This window comes from Typopeltis vanoorti, chromosome 1 (assembly GCF_054136105.1).
Source record: "Typopeltis vanoorti isolate ZY-2024b chromosome 1, IOZ_Tvanoo_1.0, whole genome shotgun sequence".
NCBI classification, from domain to species: domain Eukaryota; kingdom Metazoa; phylum Arthropoda; class Arachnida; order Uropygi; family Thelyphonidae; genus Typopeltis; species Typopeltis vanoorti.
The window spans coordinates 162082357-162102220 of record NC_143549.1 but is presented as its reverse complement, the minus strand read 5'-3'; the positions used below and the strand labels follow the sequence as shown (position 1 = coordinate 162102220).

Below are 19864 nucleotides of genomic sequence, written 5' to 3'. Positions count from 1 at the left end.
ATATTCAGTTGTTTGCGGATGATGCAAAGCTGGGAAGGATTATTAGTAATAGTGCAGATGTGGTAGCCCTGCAAGAGGATTTAAATAAGCTAGATAGATGGGCATATGAATGGGGAGTGTCAGTTTAATGCAGCAAAATGTAAGGTCTTGAGGTTTGGGAAACATCGATGGTATGCTGCATACTCTATGGGAGGAGTTATACTGGAGGAAGTAGGGGAGACAAGAGATCTGGGGTTGATGATTGATAGAAACCTGAAGTTTAGGGGACATATTGCAAAGGTGGTGAAGGTAACACAGAGGATTGCTGCTATTATGAGAAGGACACTGACCTGCAGAGATAAGAGGTTTATCATTCCGTTGTATAAGTCTCTGATCAGATCACAATTGGACTATTGTTCTCAGATTTGGTCCCCAGGATTTGAAGGGGATAAATTAACTGTGGAAAGGATACAAAGAACGATGACAAAGATAGTTTCAGGACTGTACTGGGATAGTTATGAGGATCGGCTGAGAGAATGTGGACTGCAGAGTTTGGTGGATAGAAGAAGGAGAGGTGATATGATTGAGACTTTTAAACTGTTGAGAGGTGGTTACAGGGTTGACACTGGGGAGTTCTTTCGCTTGGTTGAACAGCGGGAAGGAGTGATGACAAGAGGCCATCCCTGGAAGTTACGAAAGGAAACTGTGAGCAAGAGGGTAAGGAGTGGTTTCTTTGTGTGCAGGGTGGTTGAGCCGTGGAATGCATTGCCTGATGGAGTGGTGGGAGCGAGAACGGTCAGTGAGTTTAAAGAGTGGTATGATAGACTTTGTGTTTCTCAGGGGGGGGGACCTCCCCTCGATGAGTCTTGACAGACTTTATGTCTTAGGAAGGACCTCCCTCGATGAGTCTTTTGACTCCTTGGAGGCCTGAATAATAATAATAATAATAATAATATAGATGATAAATAACTGATGACTCTTTCTTTTAAGTTTACACAGTGATCAGCATTCATATTTATGAATTTAGGGACACAAAACACGTGTTGAAATGATTATTTTACTAATTATTAATAAAATAACACTTGACATTTCTAACTCTGTACTGAGGTCATCATCAGAAGGATAAATATGTACAGGGAACCAAGCTACAGTATAGAGTGCTCTGGCACTCTATACTGGTAAATTAAATCTACACCGTTAATTAATTTTTAAGTTGAAAAAAAAATTTTTAAAAATATATATATATATATATATATATAAAAAATTGATTCAACATTAATTCCAAAAACATTTCAACACGTATGTTTTGTGTCCCTAAATTCGTAAATATGAAATAAGTGATGAGATAGTGTGTGCCTTTATCTCATACCTAATTTTACATCAAACCATCTTTGGTGTACTTCCTATGATTCCAACTACTGACCTACAGCTTAAATACAAACTATGCATTGCTTAATATAATTCCATTTATTTTATATAATTTTACCATCTTTAAAAATCTCTTTTCGCTTGGGACCCTGCCTCATGTTTTTTTTTGAGAATTACAAAACTTGAGTATAGATCCCTGTTATATTCTTACAATTTCACAACTGTATGTGGTAAAGTGACTGTGATCTGATCTCAACAACCTCTATCAGTACACAATATATAATGGAAAAAACTCACGCAGAAAGATTATTTATTAGTATAATTTTCGCCTGTGTGTCACAGGCATCTTCAGTACATTAAGCTCAAAATTAAACACTAACTGACAATTCCAAAAAGAGCCACCTAAGTAGCTGGTGTAAGATAACTAAAAAGGTCAATAACTTTCCTAAAAATAAAAAATGAAAAAAAATTTAAAAAATTAATACAATAAAAAGTTAGGAAAGATTAGCTGATTTGTAAAGTACTATCTCCCATAAAGGGGATAGACGTAAGCCGTCGGATCTGTTTAAGTTAGGAGAATGAAGTAGAGTTTCACATGTTTCTTTATAAAGGCGTTCCATGAGAAACTGACTTTTGTGAAGAACTCGTCTTTCTCCAATGAACTCTGTGTCTAGTGAAGATGGCATGTTCAGAAAGTCCAGACTTTTCAGGTTTAAAGTATTCAATATAAGATTGGTGTTCTTCTAGCCGAATAGAGGCGGATCTTCCCATTTGTCCGAAATAAGATAATCCACAAGAGCACGGAATCTGGTAGACACCTGGATGATTAAGATGCGGAAGCTTGTCCTTAGGAGAAGTGAGAAAGGTGGAGATTTTTCTAAATGGTCGAAAGGCAACAAAAATATTCAGTGGTTTTAAAACTTTTGCTATACGTTCACTGATGCCTAGTACATAAGGGATAGTAATGCGCGTTATTTCCTCTGTGTTTGAAGAGGAAGACATATTAAAACTACTCAAAGTTCTTTTAACACGTTCGCTGCCAACTACGAGTATACTCATAGTGGGGAAACCTGCTTCACAAGCCAGCTACGAGTATACTCGTATGACGCTTATCGCCGGGAACGAGATTATTGTAGTGACCTTGAAGAAGTGAAAATCCTTGGCTTGTGGGGCTAGCATCAAAACTGTGTATTGTCATAGACCGTATATGCTCTGTACAAGCCAACTACGAGTATACTCGTAGGACGTTTACCTCCGGTAACGAGATTATCGTACTGACCTTGAAGAAGTAAAACTGCTCGGCGTAGGGGAACAGACCATGCCAAAGTAGCGTGGCAGCGAACGTGTTAATGAAGCAATTCTTATAACCATTAGATAGAAAGGAAGAAGTTATGTATTGTAGTTCTTTCTGTAAAAGATCGTCTGTAGAACAAAAGGAGTGGGCCCGATGAACCAGTGTTTTAATAGTTCCTGCCTTTTGACTGGGACGGTGATGAGATTCCGCATGGATATAATGGCCTGTATGAGTCTTCTTTCTATAAACTGAGAAATGTAGGTTACCATCTGGTTGGCGAAGAATTAGAAGATCTAAAATGGCTAACTGCTTATTTGATTCTACTTCTAGGGTAAACTTGATCCTAGGATGAAATGCGTTTAACTTAGTGAGAAATTGTTGAAGTTCATCAGAAGAGCCATTCCATACAGCAAAAATGTCATCGACATATCTGAACCAATGCGTAGGTCTGGGAGAAATATTGTCAAAGATACGTTGTTCAAAATGTTCCATAAAAAATTGGAGATAGCAGGAGAAAGAGGATTACCCATTGCTGTTCCTTCAATTTGTTGATACAACTTATTTTTAAAGGAAAAATAACCAGAATTTATTACAAAATCAAATACGCTTACAATGTCCGAAGGAAATTCCTGTTGTAGTATTTCAATACTTTCCGAAAGAGGCACATTTGTAAATAAAGAAACAACATCTAAACTGATCATGATATCAGAAACGTCCAAATGAAGATCTGAAATTTTATTTTTGAAATCCAAAGTATTTTTTATATAAGTATCAGTTTTTCTAGTGGAAGAGGAGAGTAAATTTGATAAAAATTTTGAGATTTTGTAAGTGGGGCAACCTATACAATCTATGACTGGTCTCAACGGAATGCCTGGTTTATGAACTTCCGGAAGACCATACAATCTAGGTGGACGACCGAAGAAGGTTTTAAGTTTTTTCTTTTGATCTTCATTCCATGTAGATACATTATCTATAAGAGAATTAAGTCTCTTCAATTGACTCCAGGTAGGATCTGATGTAAGAGGCCTATAAGTTGAATAGTCGCGAAGTAAAAGAGACATTTTTCTCTCATATTCCTTCCTATCTCTTGAATCACTATAGCCTTCCCCTTATCAGCTTTCGTAATTATTAAATTATTGTTATTCTTCAGTGATTTCAATGCTTTAAACTCAGAGTAAGAAAGATTAGGATGAGGACGCTTGGCATGAAAAAGAATTTGTGCACATTCAAAACGTAATCTGTTGGCTGTGTTTTGGGATAAGGATCGAATACTCCTGTCTATGTTATGAAAAAAAACCCTGAAAAGTCTGGACTTTCTGAACATGCCATCTTCACTAGAGTTCATTGGAGAAAGACAAGAGTTCTTCACAAAAGTCAGTTTCTCATGGAACGCCTTTATAAAGAAACATGTGAAACTCTACTTCATTCTCCTAACTTAAACAGATCCGACGGCTTACGTTTATCCCCTTTATGGGAGATAGTACTTTACAAATCAGCTAATCTTTCCTAACTTTTTATTGTATTAATTTTTTTTTTTTTTTTTTAGGAAAGTTATTGACCTTTTTAGTTATCTTACACCAGCTACTTAGGTGGCACTTTTTGGAATTGTCAGTTAGTGTTTAATTTTGAGCTTAACCTCCCAACCGGCCGGTGTGGATGAAATATTCAACACTCCCTAGCTTTTTTCATGAATCAAAACTTCTTCGGCATTCTACCTTTTATCATGCCATTACCTTCCTCCGCCGTTAATCTCGTTACGGCTATTCTATAGCATTAGTGGATTAACTGTTGCTGAGTGACCTTTGTGTCCCATCCCCCTGTCTTTACATCTATTGTGTTGCTTAGAATTTCATTTACTGTCCTGAGTTATTTGACCTTTCTTGCCTCTAAAATGATTTATTGTGTCTCTTCCCAAAAATTGAAACCAATTTCACATATGCGAAAAAAAAATCAATCCTGAAATGCCCACTGATCAGCTTTTGCAATGAATCTATTTAGTGATAGTGAATGTGGTGTATTTTATTCTACAAATCAGTGCACCGGAAGAGATGCACTGATTGTTCTTTCACTTTACGTATAATAATTGAATAATTTTTTTTCGAATTTTAAAATTTTCAAATGTTTGCTTTGAAAATATTATGTCAAATATTTATATTTTTAAATAATATTTATTGAAATAAATATGTCCTTTTTCTTTCGTTTCTAGCGAAATAGCATTATATGGATCATCACATTTCAGATTTAGAAACGATTTTTTGTTATTCATAAAGACAAAATAAAAAAAATTTTAAAATGCTAAATTGCCTTACTCGGTTTCTGATTGTGTCTTTTTGGTATCAAAAATTTATATCCAATGATATTTTAGCAGTGATTCTTCCCCTTCGTCATTTATTTATTTATTTGTATTATGCATATTACGATAATATCTAGTGCATAACCTCGTAGATATGTTGAAAATATAATGTGAAAAATATCATATACGGAATGATTCAACATTTTTGCTCATTTTGAAGATTTTCTAATGCTTCCCCCCCCCCCCCTTATTCTCTCCTGGAACTGAATTGCATAACTACTCTAAATTTCTATACAGGTTTGAAAGCTTTTCTAGACAGCATTCAAAATCAATTACTTAATTTTACCATTTTGACAAAAGATATACGGCAATCAGATTGTATCGTGAAGCTTCTAAATCTGTTCTATTTATTTGCAATCTAAAACCAGCTGTTCTACTACCCGCTGAAATTATGTGAAATTTTAGAAATAATATGCTATATTTTCACCATGCAAAATTGTTTATATGCATACCACACAAAAGAAAGTTCAGTAGTATTATTTGTGTTTGTTTTTCTTTTAAAAAAATCTAAATATTACTTCTTCTGCTGCTGGAAGCTATTTCTGAAATAATCTACGTCTTATAAATACTTGGTAATTCTACAAATCAGTGCACCGGAAGAGTTGCACTGATTGATCTTTCACTTTACGTATAATAATTGAATAATTTTTTTTCGAATTTCAGAATTTTCAAATGCTTGCTTTGAAAATATTATGTCAAATATTTATATTTTTAAACAATATTTATTGAAATAAATATGTCCTTTTTCTTTCGTTTCTAGCGAAATAGCATTATATGGATCATCACATTTCAGTTTTAGAAACGATTTTTTGTTATTCATAAAGACAAAATAAAAAAAAAATGTTAAAATGCTACATTGCATTACTCGGTTTCCGATTGTGTGTCTTTTTGGTATCAAAAATTTATATCCAATGATATTTTAGCAGTGATTCTTCGCCTTCGTCATTTATTTATTTATTGTATTATGCATATTACGATAATATCTAGTGCACATCCTCGTAGATATGTTGAAAATATAATGTGAAAAATATCATATACGGAATGATTCAAAATCCTTTTTCATTTTGAAGATTTTCTAATGCTTTCCCCCACCACCACCACCTTATCCTCTCCTAAAATTCACAGGTTTGAAAGCTTTTCTAGACAGCATTCAAAATCAATTACTTCATTTTACCATTTTGACAAAAGATATACGGCAATCAGATTGTATTGTGAAACTTCTAATTCTGTTCTATTTAGTTGCAATCTAAAACCAGCTGTTCTACTGCCCGCTGAAATTATGTGAAATTTTAGAAATAATATGCTATATTTTCACCATGCAAAATTGTTTATATGCATACCACACAAAAGAAAGTTCAGTAGTATTATTTGTGTTTGTTTTTCTTTTAAAAAAATCTAAATATTACTTTTTCTGCTGCTGGAAGCTATTTCTGAAATAATCTACGTCTTCTAAATACTTGGTAATATCCTCTTAGCTGGAGGAAAAGTTGAAGGCTTATTACTCTCAGTGCTATTGAGAAGAAAAGGGAGAACACTAAAGTGCCCCAGGCTGTAGTGCAGAATATGTCAAGAATGTCTTGTTTCCTTTTCGATTGTTGATTACCTATATTCTAACAGAAATACTGATATTTCGTTTACATGCTTATACATTATTTATGCCAAAATAATTGCTTAATTTATAATGATCAGTTTCACTTTTATTATCAAAAATTAGAAATTAAATCATACAATTATCTTGAAAAAGAGGATTTGAATTATTTTCAAAGAAAAGGTGCATATGCGTTTCATAATCTTCTTTTTTTTGCGGGGGGGATATAGACCTAAGCAATCTGCGGATATTTCAGATAATTTATTTCATAAATTGTTCGCAAGACAGCTGTTACAAACGTAAATTACTTGGGGAACATACCCATTCATTTTAGTGTAAAATAGTAGCAAAGGTTCAGTTACTTTAGATATCTAATCTAGAAGAAAATGTTATGTCTGCTGAGATTAGAATCATACGTGAATAATTTTTCTGACATGATTTCTCTATTCGTTATAATGTAACCAATTTCCAGATTTTTTTCCCTCCTGCAGACTTCATGTTATATGCAGTGATTTCTTCTTTGAACTATAAGAAAAAAAATCAGTTAACAGGAGAAAAATATGTAGTATTTTCTTTTCCACTGGCTGAATTTACAATGTTCTTTCTTTGTGTTTTGAAGAGAAACTGCAAATGACTATTTTCTTACTATTTTTGCCATTATAACATCTCATATAATTATAAGAGTGACATTTTACCGTTTTTCTCCCACACGAGAAACAGAAATAAGGTGGTAATAATATTGTTGATTTTGCCAAACTTCATTGTAGCAGAAATTTTTATTACAAAACTTTGTAATATATATATATATATCTCCGAAACAAGAAATTTGGAACCCATATCACATCAATTTTGAGTGTTGGCAAGGTGAAAATGTTCCCGTTATTATTTATATATTTCATTTATTAACTAGGGGGGTATGCCCAACCCCCCGTGTTCCGGTATGGTAGACCAGTTCTCCTTCAATTGTGATAACTCGAAAGGGGGTTCAGCCCCTGAATTCTAATGACTCAACACTCAGGGTAGCCCCTGAGTTTCAAAACGTTTCGATAAACATGACATAAAAAAGCTTATCATTTTATATATATATAAAGTAGATTTTATTTCATTATTTTTTATTGTTTTGATGAAATACTTTACCTGGAATACTCCTTCCAGTTTCTCTGTCATAAAAAGAACTTAAAAATTAGTCTTCAAGATGAAAAAGAAACAGTGCATTCGGGTATCCCTCTATCAATATTTGTAGTCCTGAAAAGGACTGTTTTGATGGCCTTGAAAACAAACATTTTTTATTTCATACTGTTCAGAATTTAAAATTCTTGAACAGCGTGGAACACCTTGAAGCAAGGGTAAACACACAAAGCAGTTTTACACTCAGGGCACCAGATTTTTCTTTCCTTTCTGATATTATGCAAGACCTTTATTTTGTCCAGAAATTAAAATTGTATTGTACAATAAAAAGAGAAAACGAAAATATAAATAATTTCTCTATTTTTAGTCTATCATATATAACTAAAATCCAGTTCACCAGCATGGAACAAGAAAGTCTGTTTCTTGTTATAGGCAACTGAGAGGCAGCTACGAACGGGAGATAATCCGATTAACCTTTCTCTTCAGCGTGAGGGTTTATCACACCTTCTAATGGACATAACAGTCAAATTGCACTTCTTATCCAGGTTCTTTAAACAGGTGGGCTGAATCTTATCCAGATTTAGTTGGACGTCTATAGACGTCCTAGCCGGTAGGAAGGTTAATGTACTGAAGATGCCTGTGACACACAGGCGAAAATTATACTAATAAATAATCTTTCTATGTGAGTGTTTTCCATTATATATTGTGTACCGATATGTCTACTCATGGTTTACCTCTTTTAAAACTTAACCTCTATCAGGCCTGAAACCCTAACTTGTTCTTCTCCAAGATTCTTTTTCAGACTTTTCTCAAACTCTTTCAATATTTTATAAGAACTTGTCTAAAATAAGTCAATTCCTGTTTCTTTTTTGTTCTCACTAGATATGCCATATACTCTGTGTTTGAGGACTTTTATGACAACATTGTTACTATCTACTATTTTCTTTCTTTATTATCTCAATATCTGCTATTATCTATTGTACTGTCTAGCCTGTCTTATTTCTATCTAGGGTTATTTCCTCTTCAGATACTGGCAAAATTTGTATTATGCTGTGCCAGCCAGTATCCTATAACAGAAAAGATTATTGCTCAGGGAAATAATCCTAGATCTTAAGGCATACACACATTATTTTACTCTTTGTTAAAATTATATAGATTTCTGGTACTTTTCAGTTGTGACCTGAAATCTATAGTTATATAACTTCTAAATTCTTCCTGCTAAGGTTCTATTTTTATAAGTGGTAATTTGTCCTCACAATCAGGCATAACTCAGGCATATGTAATAAAATGTTTATTGGGAAATCAAATATTTTACAGTTAAAAGGTAACATATATTCAATGCTAAAGAAATCAGTACATGCTAAATAAAATCAGTTCCCGCTAAGTTAGTTCAAAATGCTATATCACATTGCATAATGTGTAATCTCTTTCCTCAAGTTATTCTTAAGTTACACATATACACATTCTTAAGATTTTCAATTAAAAGCTTTCAGTAATACTCGTTTCATTTTATCAGGTTCAATCTCATTCAATAATATAACTGCCTCCAGACAATCTCTGCTAAGGTTACTAGTTATTTTCAAAAAGGAATTCTTACTAAAGTCCTCTATTAATTGTCCATACTTTATGCTTACACACGTTTTTTCTTCCTCTAACAATTCTGAAACATACAATTAAATATTCTACATTACCGATTCTGTTCCGGACAATATGTCGCTTCCATGTGGTATGGTTACCTTCTGCTTATTCCGTCTGTGTCAGGTGATGAGCTCATGCTGTCCTTGAATTCTGCTACCGGATACGAAAGTATTTGTTGCCACATCTTAGGGGACTTTCTCCACTCTTTCCAATGGGACATCCAGCGATTAGCACGATTCTGCAGGGCCAATAATTCACGAACGGCTCTGAGTGGAATTTCTTAGGCATCTTCAGGAAAAGGCCCGCTGTTCTACATCGCAACACCTACGCACGACTCTCACGAGCCACCAGTCAAAATCACAAGCAGCAACCAGGAACAAGAGAGGGAGCGAGATATGCAGTGCATCTCCTTATATTCTCTGTATCTTTTCTGCACGACACTCTTTATTTTATGCCCCCAAGTTGATCCTTTGCTGTTAGAGTGCTGTTCTTGGAAAGCGTGCCTGCGTCATCTTCCACGTATGTTATTGCCCCCGGCATTACGTCGATCTGGGTGGCTAGCACGCAACCTTTGGACTGTTACTTAAAATTGTCTGGAAACTTACAATACACTGGATATCTTAATGAACTAAATATTTTCCTTACACAAATACTATATTATGATACAAATTCTCACTTTGATCTCTGGTTAAATAAGATCTTAGTAATTTACATACAAAGGAATATATACTTTCACATACAGTAAAAAAGTTTTCTCTATTTTCTGCTGAAGTGCAGGCATCTCCTTTAGTTGTTAATTTTTTTGCATGTTAAATCCTGAATGAATAATTTCTTCTCGAAATTTTCTCATTCAGGATCTAACAACATGCTTCTGAACAGTATAAAGATGAGAAGCAGAATGTAAAATATCCTCCAGTGTTAAATTTTTTATTGTATGCAGAGAATGATAATCTGTTTTGTTCAGTGGCCGAACACATCAAGGAATAGTTTCAGTAGAGCAGGCCAAATGAGGAAAATATCAAGAATTTGGGATTAGGATAGCATTTTTGAATCCCTATATTTTCAAAAGATTCCATATGCATATTAATCAGGTAATGTGAAATTTCTTGCATGCAATATTTTCAGATACTATCTGGAGAGCACCTTCTTCAGGAAGTATTCTGTTATCATTTTAATGACTAAGGTCAAAAACATTAATCAAAATATTCATCAATCTGCATTACTAGGATGTCTTGATGAATAAGAAAGGATGAATACTAGAATCAACAAGAAAGACAAAATGCTTACTACATACCAGCTGTTGAAGATCCTTTGCCTTGAGTGATAATTTTATCTGGCCCCACACATTTGTATACCTAAGATAACATAACGAAATGTAAGATGAAAAGTCAAACAGCTATTTTTTTCTGGCGAAGTTAATTAAATTAAGGGGATAAAAATCCCTTATTGTTTTACAACCAGTAAGTTCTTTTCACTTAAACTTTGATATCATCCAGGTCTAGCTACTCACTGATGAGACCTCAAAAAAGGTTGAAACTGGTTTGCATAGTGACCTCTCCTCATAATGTAAAGCAGTATTACATCTCCTAGGAGCTGTGTGTTTTTACATTATGAGAAAATATCAAGGATAATGAGGGAGCTTGCTCTGCCTTTGCTTCGAGTTGCCTTGATGTGGTACTACCAGGTGGTCACTTATGCTTGGATTCGCCGATAGTTCGTCGGCATGAAACTCTTAGATCATAGTTTTTGATCTTAGAGTTTCACATACTGGCTGTAAAATAATAAGGGATTTTTATTCCCTTAATTTAATAACAAAATGTAGTTAAGTCATACAGCAAAAGTCACCTAAATAAATAAAATATAAACAAGTTGCAAGCCATGAAAATTAAGTCATGTGTTATCTAGTTGTCTTTTTAACTTCATAGATGAAATGTAGAAAAAACTTATGGCACTAGTATTCTATATATCAAAGAATAGTTCCCACCCACCCCTCCCTGAAAAACTGGGTTGAAATCCCTGCTGAGAAAAAATAAGTTCTTTGTTATCACAAGTTTAGGATGGCTTCCTTTTGGTCGGAGTTGAATGTGCAAGTAGAATTTACGAGTAGACGTTAGGTTCCTTTTATGTTTAATTAATTAAATATCTATATACTTATAAATTATTCGCAACATAACAGTGTAGCATAACAACTGCTACATGTATTTTAAGACATAAAATAATGCGAAACATATAGTACAGAGATTCGATTACTTGAGGTGTGCTGAATGAGAAGGAGAACAAGGTTTGTTTTCCTGTAGGAAGAATGAAGACTAAGTGAGGTGTTGGATACGAGGAGTAAGCGAGTAAAACAGTTGGTACTGTCTGTGTGTTAAGGCTTAAGTGATGGGCAGACATCATGTTGGATGTTTAATGGATTATGGACAGCACTAAGAAAGGATTAAAGTTGTAGGGAGAGTGGATGTTGAAAGTAGCAGCCAATGTATGTATGGAGATGAAGTATATTGAAATGTGGGGGGAGAAGTTCAGATTGAGCAGATATATGTGGTAAGTGGTAATAAAGGTGATTGAGCAAGGGAAGGTGTGGTGGGGAAATCACAACCAACCAATGGCTTGGATAGGACTGGTTATCGATCTAAAATGAACTAATGTTTGTTTACAAATGATAGAAGTATCAGAAATAAGGGGGATAAAATGGGTTTCGGTGATCGAGTTTATTCGCCCAAAAATCATTGGAATAAGGGAAACATGGTTGAATGAAGATGATAACGTAACAAGAAAAGAAATGGAAGGATACAGTATTTTTGCAAGGATAGAAAGGGCAAGAAGAGAGGGGGAGTATTGCTGCTAATGATAGCAGGGAAATTAATTCCACGTAAGGTAGACATGAAAGAGGAAAATAGTGACACTAGTTAAGAGGTAGTGTGGTATAGCGTGGAGGTTGACAGAAAGACATATTTAGCTGGATGTTGCCATAGGTCTGGGAATGTGGAGGGTAGTGATGAAGAAATGTATAAACAATTTGGATTAGTGAACAGAGGAAGGGTAATTATTATGGGCAATTTTAATTATGGCAGTATAGATTGGAATAAAGAAATAACATTTGGGAATAGGGAAAATGAATTTCTTGAGTTCTTGAGAGATAACTATCTCAGGCAGCATGTAGAGGAGGGCACACGAGGATCGAGAGTTTTCAATCTGATCATACTGTCAGAGAATGTAATTGTGAATGGGATTTCACACTTTCTTCCAGCTGGTAAGTGATCATGAAGTGATCATCTGGGTTGTGGCTAGTCATATGCAGACTTCTGTGAGGAAAGATTATTATTATTATTATCACCCAAGACTGCATGGAGTCAAAGACTCATCTATGAGGTCCTTTAAACACACTCAAATCCTCTGCAGGCACCACACTCTCAGGCAAGGCATTCCAATAATTCACAACTCTGCATGTAAAAAACCTGCTTCTCACCCCCTCCCCCTGATCACACTCTCTTTATACGGTTTCCAGGGATGACCTCTGGTTCTCCCCTGATCTCCCACTGTTTTCTGCAGAACCTCTCAAACATTGATCCTATAATAACCCCTTACTAAATTGAAGTTTTTATCATATCACCCCCTCTTCCTCCAATCCACTAGACTCTGTAAATTGCATCTTCTCGATCTTTCCTCATATTCAACATTCCAGAGGTCAGAAACTACCTTAGTCAGTCTCCTCTGGATCCTTTCTAACATCTCTTCGTCCTTTTGAAAACAAGATGACCAAATCTCGCCACAGTAGTCCATGTGTAGCCTAATCAAAGCCTTATACAATGGAACAAGAATCTCCCTACTTCTACAAGTCTTTGTGTTGTCTTCACAATTTTGGCAATGTGTCCTCTAAATTTCAGATCCTTATCCACAATCACCCCAAGATCTCTTATTTCCTCCACCTATGACAATATATCCCCACCAAGTATAAATTCTGCATCCCATTTTTGTTTTCCAAATTTTAAACCCTTGCATTTTGCAACATTGAACTTGCATCCCCCATTCCTGTGCCCAATCACTCAATTTATTCAAGTCTTCTTGTAAGGCTATAACATCTTCTCTACTCTTCATTGTTCGTCCCAACTTTGCATCCTCTGCAAACAACTGAATATCACTATCTAAATCTTTGCCAATATCATTAATATACAAGTTAAAAACAGACCCCTGAGGCACACCACTAGTGACCTTCCTTTTCCAGGATATTACTCCCCATACACAACTTGCTGATATCTATCAGATAGCCTGATCCAATGTGCTAATCCAATATCCAACCCCCATCCACTCCAGTTTGACTATCAACTTATCATGTGGTAATGTATCAAAAGCCTTTGCAAAATCTAACTATATTACCGTGTATCGCTCTCCTCTGTCCAAGGAAGCAGTCACCTTAATGTAATACGTAAGTAGATTACTAAAACATGGTCTCCCTTTAGCAAATCCATGCTGTCCATCAAAGATAACACCAACGGTGTTATCTTTGATGGACAAAGATAACACCAACTGGATCCTAGTTCTCACAAGCTTCTCCAACAACTTAACCACAACACCTGACACACACACACATAGGCCTATAATTTGATGCTTGAGTTATCACCTCCCTCCTTCCACTCCTTAGAAACTTGACCAGCTGCAAGACTCATATTAAAAAAATATGTCAAGGCAGATGTCAACTCCCTGGAACATTCCTTTAGAAAATGTGGTGATATATTATCGAGTCCAACAGCCTTATTGACATCTATTTTGCTCAACTCCTAATATACCTCTTGCTCACTTACAGTCAGTCTCTCCTCCCCATCTTCAACTGCTGTCAATCTCTCCATGAAGTCACATTCACAAGATTGAAAGACCTTTATGAACTGCTCATTAAGTATCGCCACTATATCTTCCTCAACAGCTGTCTTTATACCATTTTCTCCAATCAATGTCATCCTTCCATTATCATTCCTTTTTTTTTTTTGCTGACTACATATCGAAAGAACTCCCTAGGATTCTTTCTGGCTTCATTAACTAACTACTGCTCATACTTCACTTTTGCTATCCTTACCAACAAAGTCACCTGCCTTGCCTGGTCTTTGTAATCCTCATGGAATTGGTTATTACCATTTCTCTTAAGCTGCCTCTATAATGTTATTTTTCTCTGTATCGCATACTTAATCTCTTTTTTCATCCATTTCACACCTACATTATTTAACCTTCTGACCATTGAAATACATTTAAACATTGCTTTTACTAGACAGTTCTTGAAAATTCCCCAATCTGTACTGATCTCTTTTCCAGCTAACTCCTAGCTACACCCGCAAGCTGTCTCCTCAGCTCTTCATAATCACCCTACCCCTTGTAGTTCCACATATACCCTTTTCTCACATAGGTCCTCACACTACTGGCAATCATCCCAGGTAATCACTTCATGGCAGCTCTCACCAATGGTGGGTGATTGGACACCTCATTTATAATTACATTCTCCAATAAGTTGATCAAATCCAAAACCCTCAATCCTCGTGTGCCCTCTGTTACATACTGTCTGAGGTAGTTGTCCCTCAAAAACTCAAGAAACTAATTTTCTTTACTTCATTTACCTCATCATCCCAGTCTATACTGCCATAATTACAATCACCCACAATGATCACCTTTTTCTTATTTGCTTGGCTAATTTGATTATACATTTCATAGTCACTACCATCCACATTACCAGGTCTATAACCAAGTATTTTATTCTATTCACCTCTATCTCACACCATGCTGCCTCAAAACCACTGGCACTATTTTCCTCTTGCATCTTTACTTTGTATGAACTCTTTTTCTATCATGAATAGCACTTCCCCTCCTCCCTTTTTACCCTTTCTTTCTTTGGGAAACACATCATACCCTTCCATCTCTATTCCTGTTCAGGATGTTGTTCTCATCCAACCATGTCTCATTTATACCAACAATTTTTGTGTGAACAGACTCAATTAATGCAACCATTTCATCTAACTTGTTTCTTATGCTTCTAGCATTTGTATACAAACACAGCAGCTCATTCTTGGATCTACAGCTAGTTCCACTGATACCATGCATTTGTTGTGCTATCTCCATGCTCAACTGAAGCCATTTCCCTTTTTGCTTATTCATTTTAGAACCCTCTTCCTCTTGATCCCAGGCCATTCCATTCCTTTCCTATCTCCACGCATTCACATCCTCTTGGAGCATCCAACTTTCTCACGCTGTGTTCCCCTGTCCACCCTGAGACTCTCCGTTTCCTTATCCGTCTTGTACACCCATTCTCTCATTCTTTATACTTATGCCACTCACTTCCTCATTCAAAACCACCTCTTCAATCTCTCCTGTCTTACTCTTCCACATCGCTTCCCACTTGATCAGATTCATCCTCTGTACTCACTTCTCTTCCTTCTAGCAGAGAAGTGAGTACAGAGCATATTCAGTTTGAAACAACTCACTCCAAACCCACTCAAATGCAGTCCACCACTCTTATATAGTTCAATTCATACTTCAACTCATTCCACACATTAACAAACTGCACTCCTTTCTCCTCACACATTTCAGCTAACATATCATTCATAATCCATGCTATCACACTACCTTTCCTATCTAAGCAATCTCCTGATATCCAATCTGACATGATAATCAAGTCATTTGTATCTATTAAAACTATCAACTCTTTTGGTTGCTTTCTTCTCATATCCAATGCCTCAATCACTCTACTCATTCTACCTCCAGTAAAACATACCTTGTGCATCCTCTCATCCAGCACACTTTTAATAATTGAGTTACCATACAATGCCACCCGTGGGTCTTTTGTTACCCTCTTTTATACCAACATGATTTGTTTTCATCATTTTCGCTCTCCTATACATTTTCCATATTTTCTTAACTTCAGTCTCTATCCATTTCATCTCTTGCCTCAAACTAACCAACTCAACTTTCGAATCTTGTGTCACATTTTCTCTGTCATTCATTCTTTCGGATTTTTGAACTCTCAAACCTTGCGTCACACTTTCACTCTCATTCTTTCAAGTTTTTCTACTTTCGATCCTTGCATCAAACTTTTGCTGTCATTCATTCTTTCGATTTTTCGAACACACCATAGCTTTCATCACACTATTTCCACTTTCATTCATTCTCTCAATTTCGTTGTCTTCCGCCACATTCTCATCACTTTCTTCCTTCTTACCATCCATTAAGTTTTACAGATCACTCATTTTCTTTTTCAATAATTTAAAATTTTTTCGCTGTTCTTTCACATCATCCTTCTCTATCAGAGGAGCACTCATTCTCCTTGTGACATTCTCGCTACTAACACTTTCTGTCATCAACATATTAGCACTCATCAAATCCTCATTCAGCTTACACTTCGCACCACCCTCCTTCCATCTGCCTTAAATATCCACAATTTATCAATGTAATCAAACGAGTACATGTAGTACACCTCACATTTCATGAAATGACTAAAGTCAAAGTTAAGTTCATGCAATGACAAAGCAGTCAATATCTTTCCTTTGCCGGTTACTATGATAAACTCTAATATCAACGAATTTGTAAATAAATTTAGACGAAATATCTCACACACTAATAACACTACAAGTGCATAACCTTTATGGCAACTCTTACTCATAAACACACACTTATATACAATTAATTATTTCCAAAAAAACTTATCTGAAACCAAAGTTCTCTTTACACACCGCTACTTCTCTTGCCACACGAGCACGCTCATATGTGTGTGTGGAATTATAAGGCTGGTGATTATGACAAGCTTAGGAGACATCTTGGAGCTATAGAATGGAATGAGGTGTTGAGCGGTAAGGAAATAAATGCTGCTTGGGGAAGTGACAAAGAAATATATAACAGCATGAATGTGTGAATGTATTCCAAAGGCCAAATAAGGTAGGTGTAAAATGGATGAATGTGGAGCTTAAGCATGAAATATGGAAAAAAGAAGGTACTTTGGAGGAAGTACAAGATGAATAATGGTAATAATCAGTTACATGAAGTCTATAAAGAACAAGCCAGAACAGTGATTCAGTAAGGAAAACAAAAAGTAGAGTATGAGCAGAAGGCGAATCAGGCAAAGAAAAACCTTAGAGTTTTAAGATATGTGGCAAGCAGAAGGAAGAATGATCATGGTAAGATGATGCTAATGGATGAAAGTGAATGAATGGTAACTGCTGAAGAAGACATTGTTGAGGTATTCAGTGATCAATTTATAAGAGTGTTTATCCTGATCAGGGTGAAATCATGAGGAACTTAAGTGTAGAGGACATAGGAGAGGATGGCTTAATTGTGAGAAGGAGGCATTTGAGGAAATAAATAAACTTTTGATGTCAATAAGGCTATAGGATTTGATGACATATCACCACACACATCTTAAGGGAATGTTCCAGGTAACTGGCAGTAGCAATGGTATACTTGTTTAATAAGAGTCTCAAAACAGCATGGGTTCCAAGGGAGTGGAAAGAAGGTAAAATTGTTCCACTGCATAAAGGAGGTGATAAGGCTATTTCTTCAAATTTTAGGTCCATCTGTATATCTGGAGTTGTGGTGAAGGTACTGGGGAGATTGGTGAGAAGTAATGCTTTACTAACTTATGTACTATAACAAGTGACAAATACCTTGAACAGCAGAGATGCATATATAGTGGTGTACTTGGATTTTGCAAAAGCTTTTGATAGACTACCCCACAACATGTTGTTAAATAAATTGAAACAGATGGGATTGGATAACAGACGTCTGAGTTGGATCAGTGATTGGCTGTCAGATAGGTATCCGAAAGTGTGCTGCAGGGGTCAGTTTTGGGCCCACTGTTGTTAAATTTGTATATTAATGAATATTAGGATGGGTTTCACTGGTGATATGCAGCTGTTTGCAGATGATGTAGACTGGGAAGAGTATTGCAGAGCAGATGTTATGATGTTATGGCCTCCTGTAAGGCCATAACATACTTACAGGAGGACTTGAATAGATTGCATGAATGGGCAGATAAGTGGAACCAGCAGTTCCAAATTGCAAAGTGTAAGGTTTTGAAATTTCATAAGCAACGATAGGATACAAAGTATACAGTTGGTGTGGAAACTTTAAAGGAGGTAGAGGAAATGAGAGCTCTGAGAGTGGTAGTGGACAAAGACCTGAAATAAAGGGACCACATTGCACAAGTTGTGTAGACATCACATCAAATAATGGCAATGATGCAGAGAGTCCTGACATGCAGAACTAAAGAGGTTATAATACCACTGTATAAGGATTATTGTGCACAGATCTGGTCACTGGGTTTTCATGGTGATAGGGATATGTTGGAAAGGTCCAGAGAAGATTCACAGAAGTTCTCTCATGAATAGGAGGAGGGGAGAGGAATATGATTGAGACATATAAGCCAGTCCGGGGTTGTTATCAGGTTGACATGGAAGAGATTTTTCATAGAATGAGAGAGGGTGTAAAACAAGAGGTCATTGCTGGAAACTGTGTAAAGAGGGTGTGAGCAGAGGATGGGGACTAGATTCTTTGCATGGAGAATAGTTGGTGAGTGTCTGAGTCTGTTGTAAATGTAGACACACTGAATCATTTTAAGGCATGGTTGGATGAGCATTGTGTGCAATAGTGAGTGTACCTCTCACGATGAGTCTCTGACTCCAGAGGATGTACAACAAAAGGTCATGGAGGTCAGATGTTAATAATAATAATAATAAAATTTTGAAGCTTACAATATTTTGTCTCAGTCACTGAGACATCTTGTAAAGTTGTAGAGGTAGGGGTGCTGTGTAGATTATGGACTTCACAACTGTGTTATAAATAACTATTTTAATTTCCCGACGTTTTGACCTTCATATTAAGGTCATCATTTGGAGTATATACAAATATACAAGGACAAGCTGAGTTACATTTAACACCATAAGCTAAAGAAACAATGATTGGATCACCAGTTATTCTGGCATGACCTCTAGTGAAAAAAAAATACAGATAAACTAATAAAATTAATAAACTAATAAAAAAATTAATAAAATTTATCTGTATTTTTTTTCCCACTATAGAGGTCATGCCAGTAGAATAACCGGTGATCAAATCATTGTTTCTTTAGCTTACTGTGTGAAATGTAACTCAGCTTGTCCTTGTATATAGTCAAGATGATGACCTTAATATGAGGGTCGAAACATCGGGAAATTAAAATAGTCATTTATAACATGATTGTAAAGTCCATAATTTCTAAAATGAATGCTGATCACCATGCAACACTAAAAGAAAGGGTGTTGTGTAGATTGTGCTTTTTTAAAGATCTGTCTATTTTTTCCGATATACCATGGACATAGGGAATGGGAATGACATTTCTGAAATCCTTCTGACTGAGAATTTTTTTTTTTTTTTGGGGGGGAATGATTATTTTTTAAAATTATGTAAGCACTGTAGCCTCTGAATAGAAAGGTGTTGTGTATATGGTTAAGTTCTGTTATAAGAGATGTTCCACTGGAACAAAGATTGTAGGGGTTATATGGTTACAGTT

At 35.7% G+C, this 19864-nt stretch overlaps 1 protein-coding gene across 6 annotated transcripts in view; it reads right to left on the bottom strand.

Moving 5' to 3' along the window:
* The window catches only part of LOC150110589 (TBC1 domain family member 19), a 476985-nt gene that overhangs the window by 293788 nt on the left and 163333 nt on the right, over positions 1-19864 (bottom strand). For all 6 annotated transcript variants that reach the window (XM_090395037.1, XM_090395020.1, XM_090395012.1 and 3 more), the window contains exon 8: positions 10643-10703. In XM_090395037.1, coding sequence (XP_090251163.1) covers positions 10643-10703 — 61 coding nt within the window. The remainder of the gene's footprint in view (positions 1-10642; positions 10704-19864) is intronic.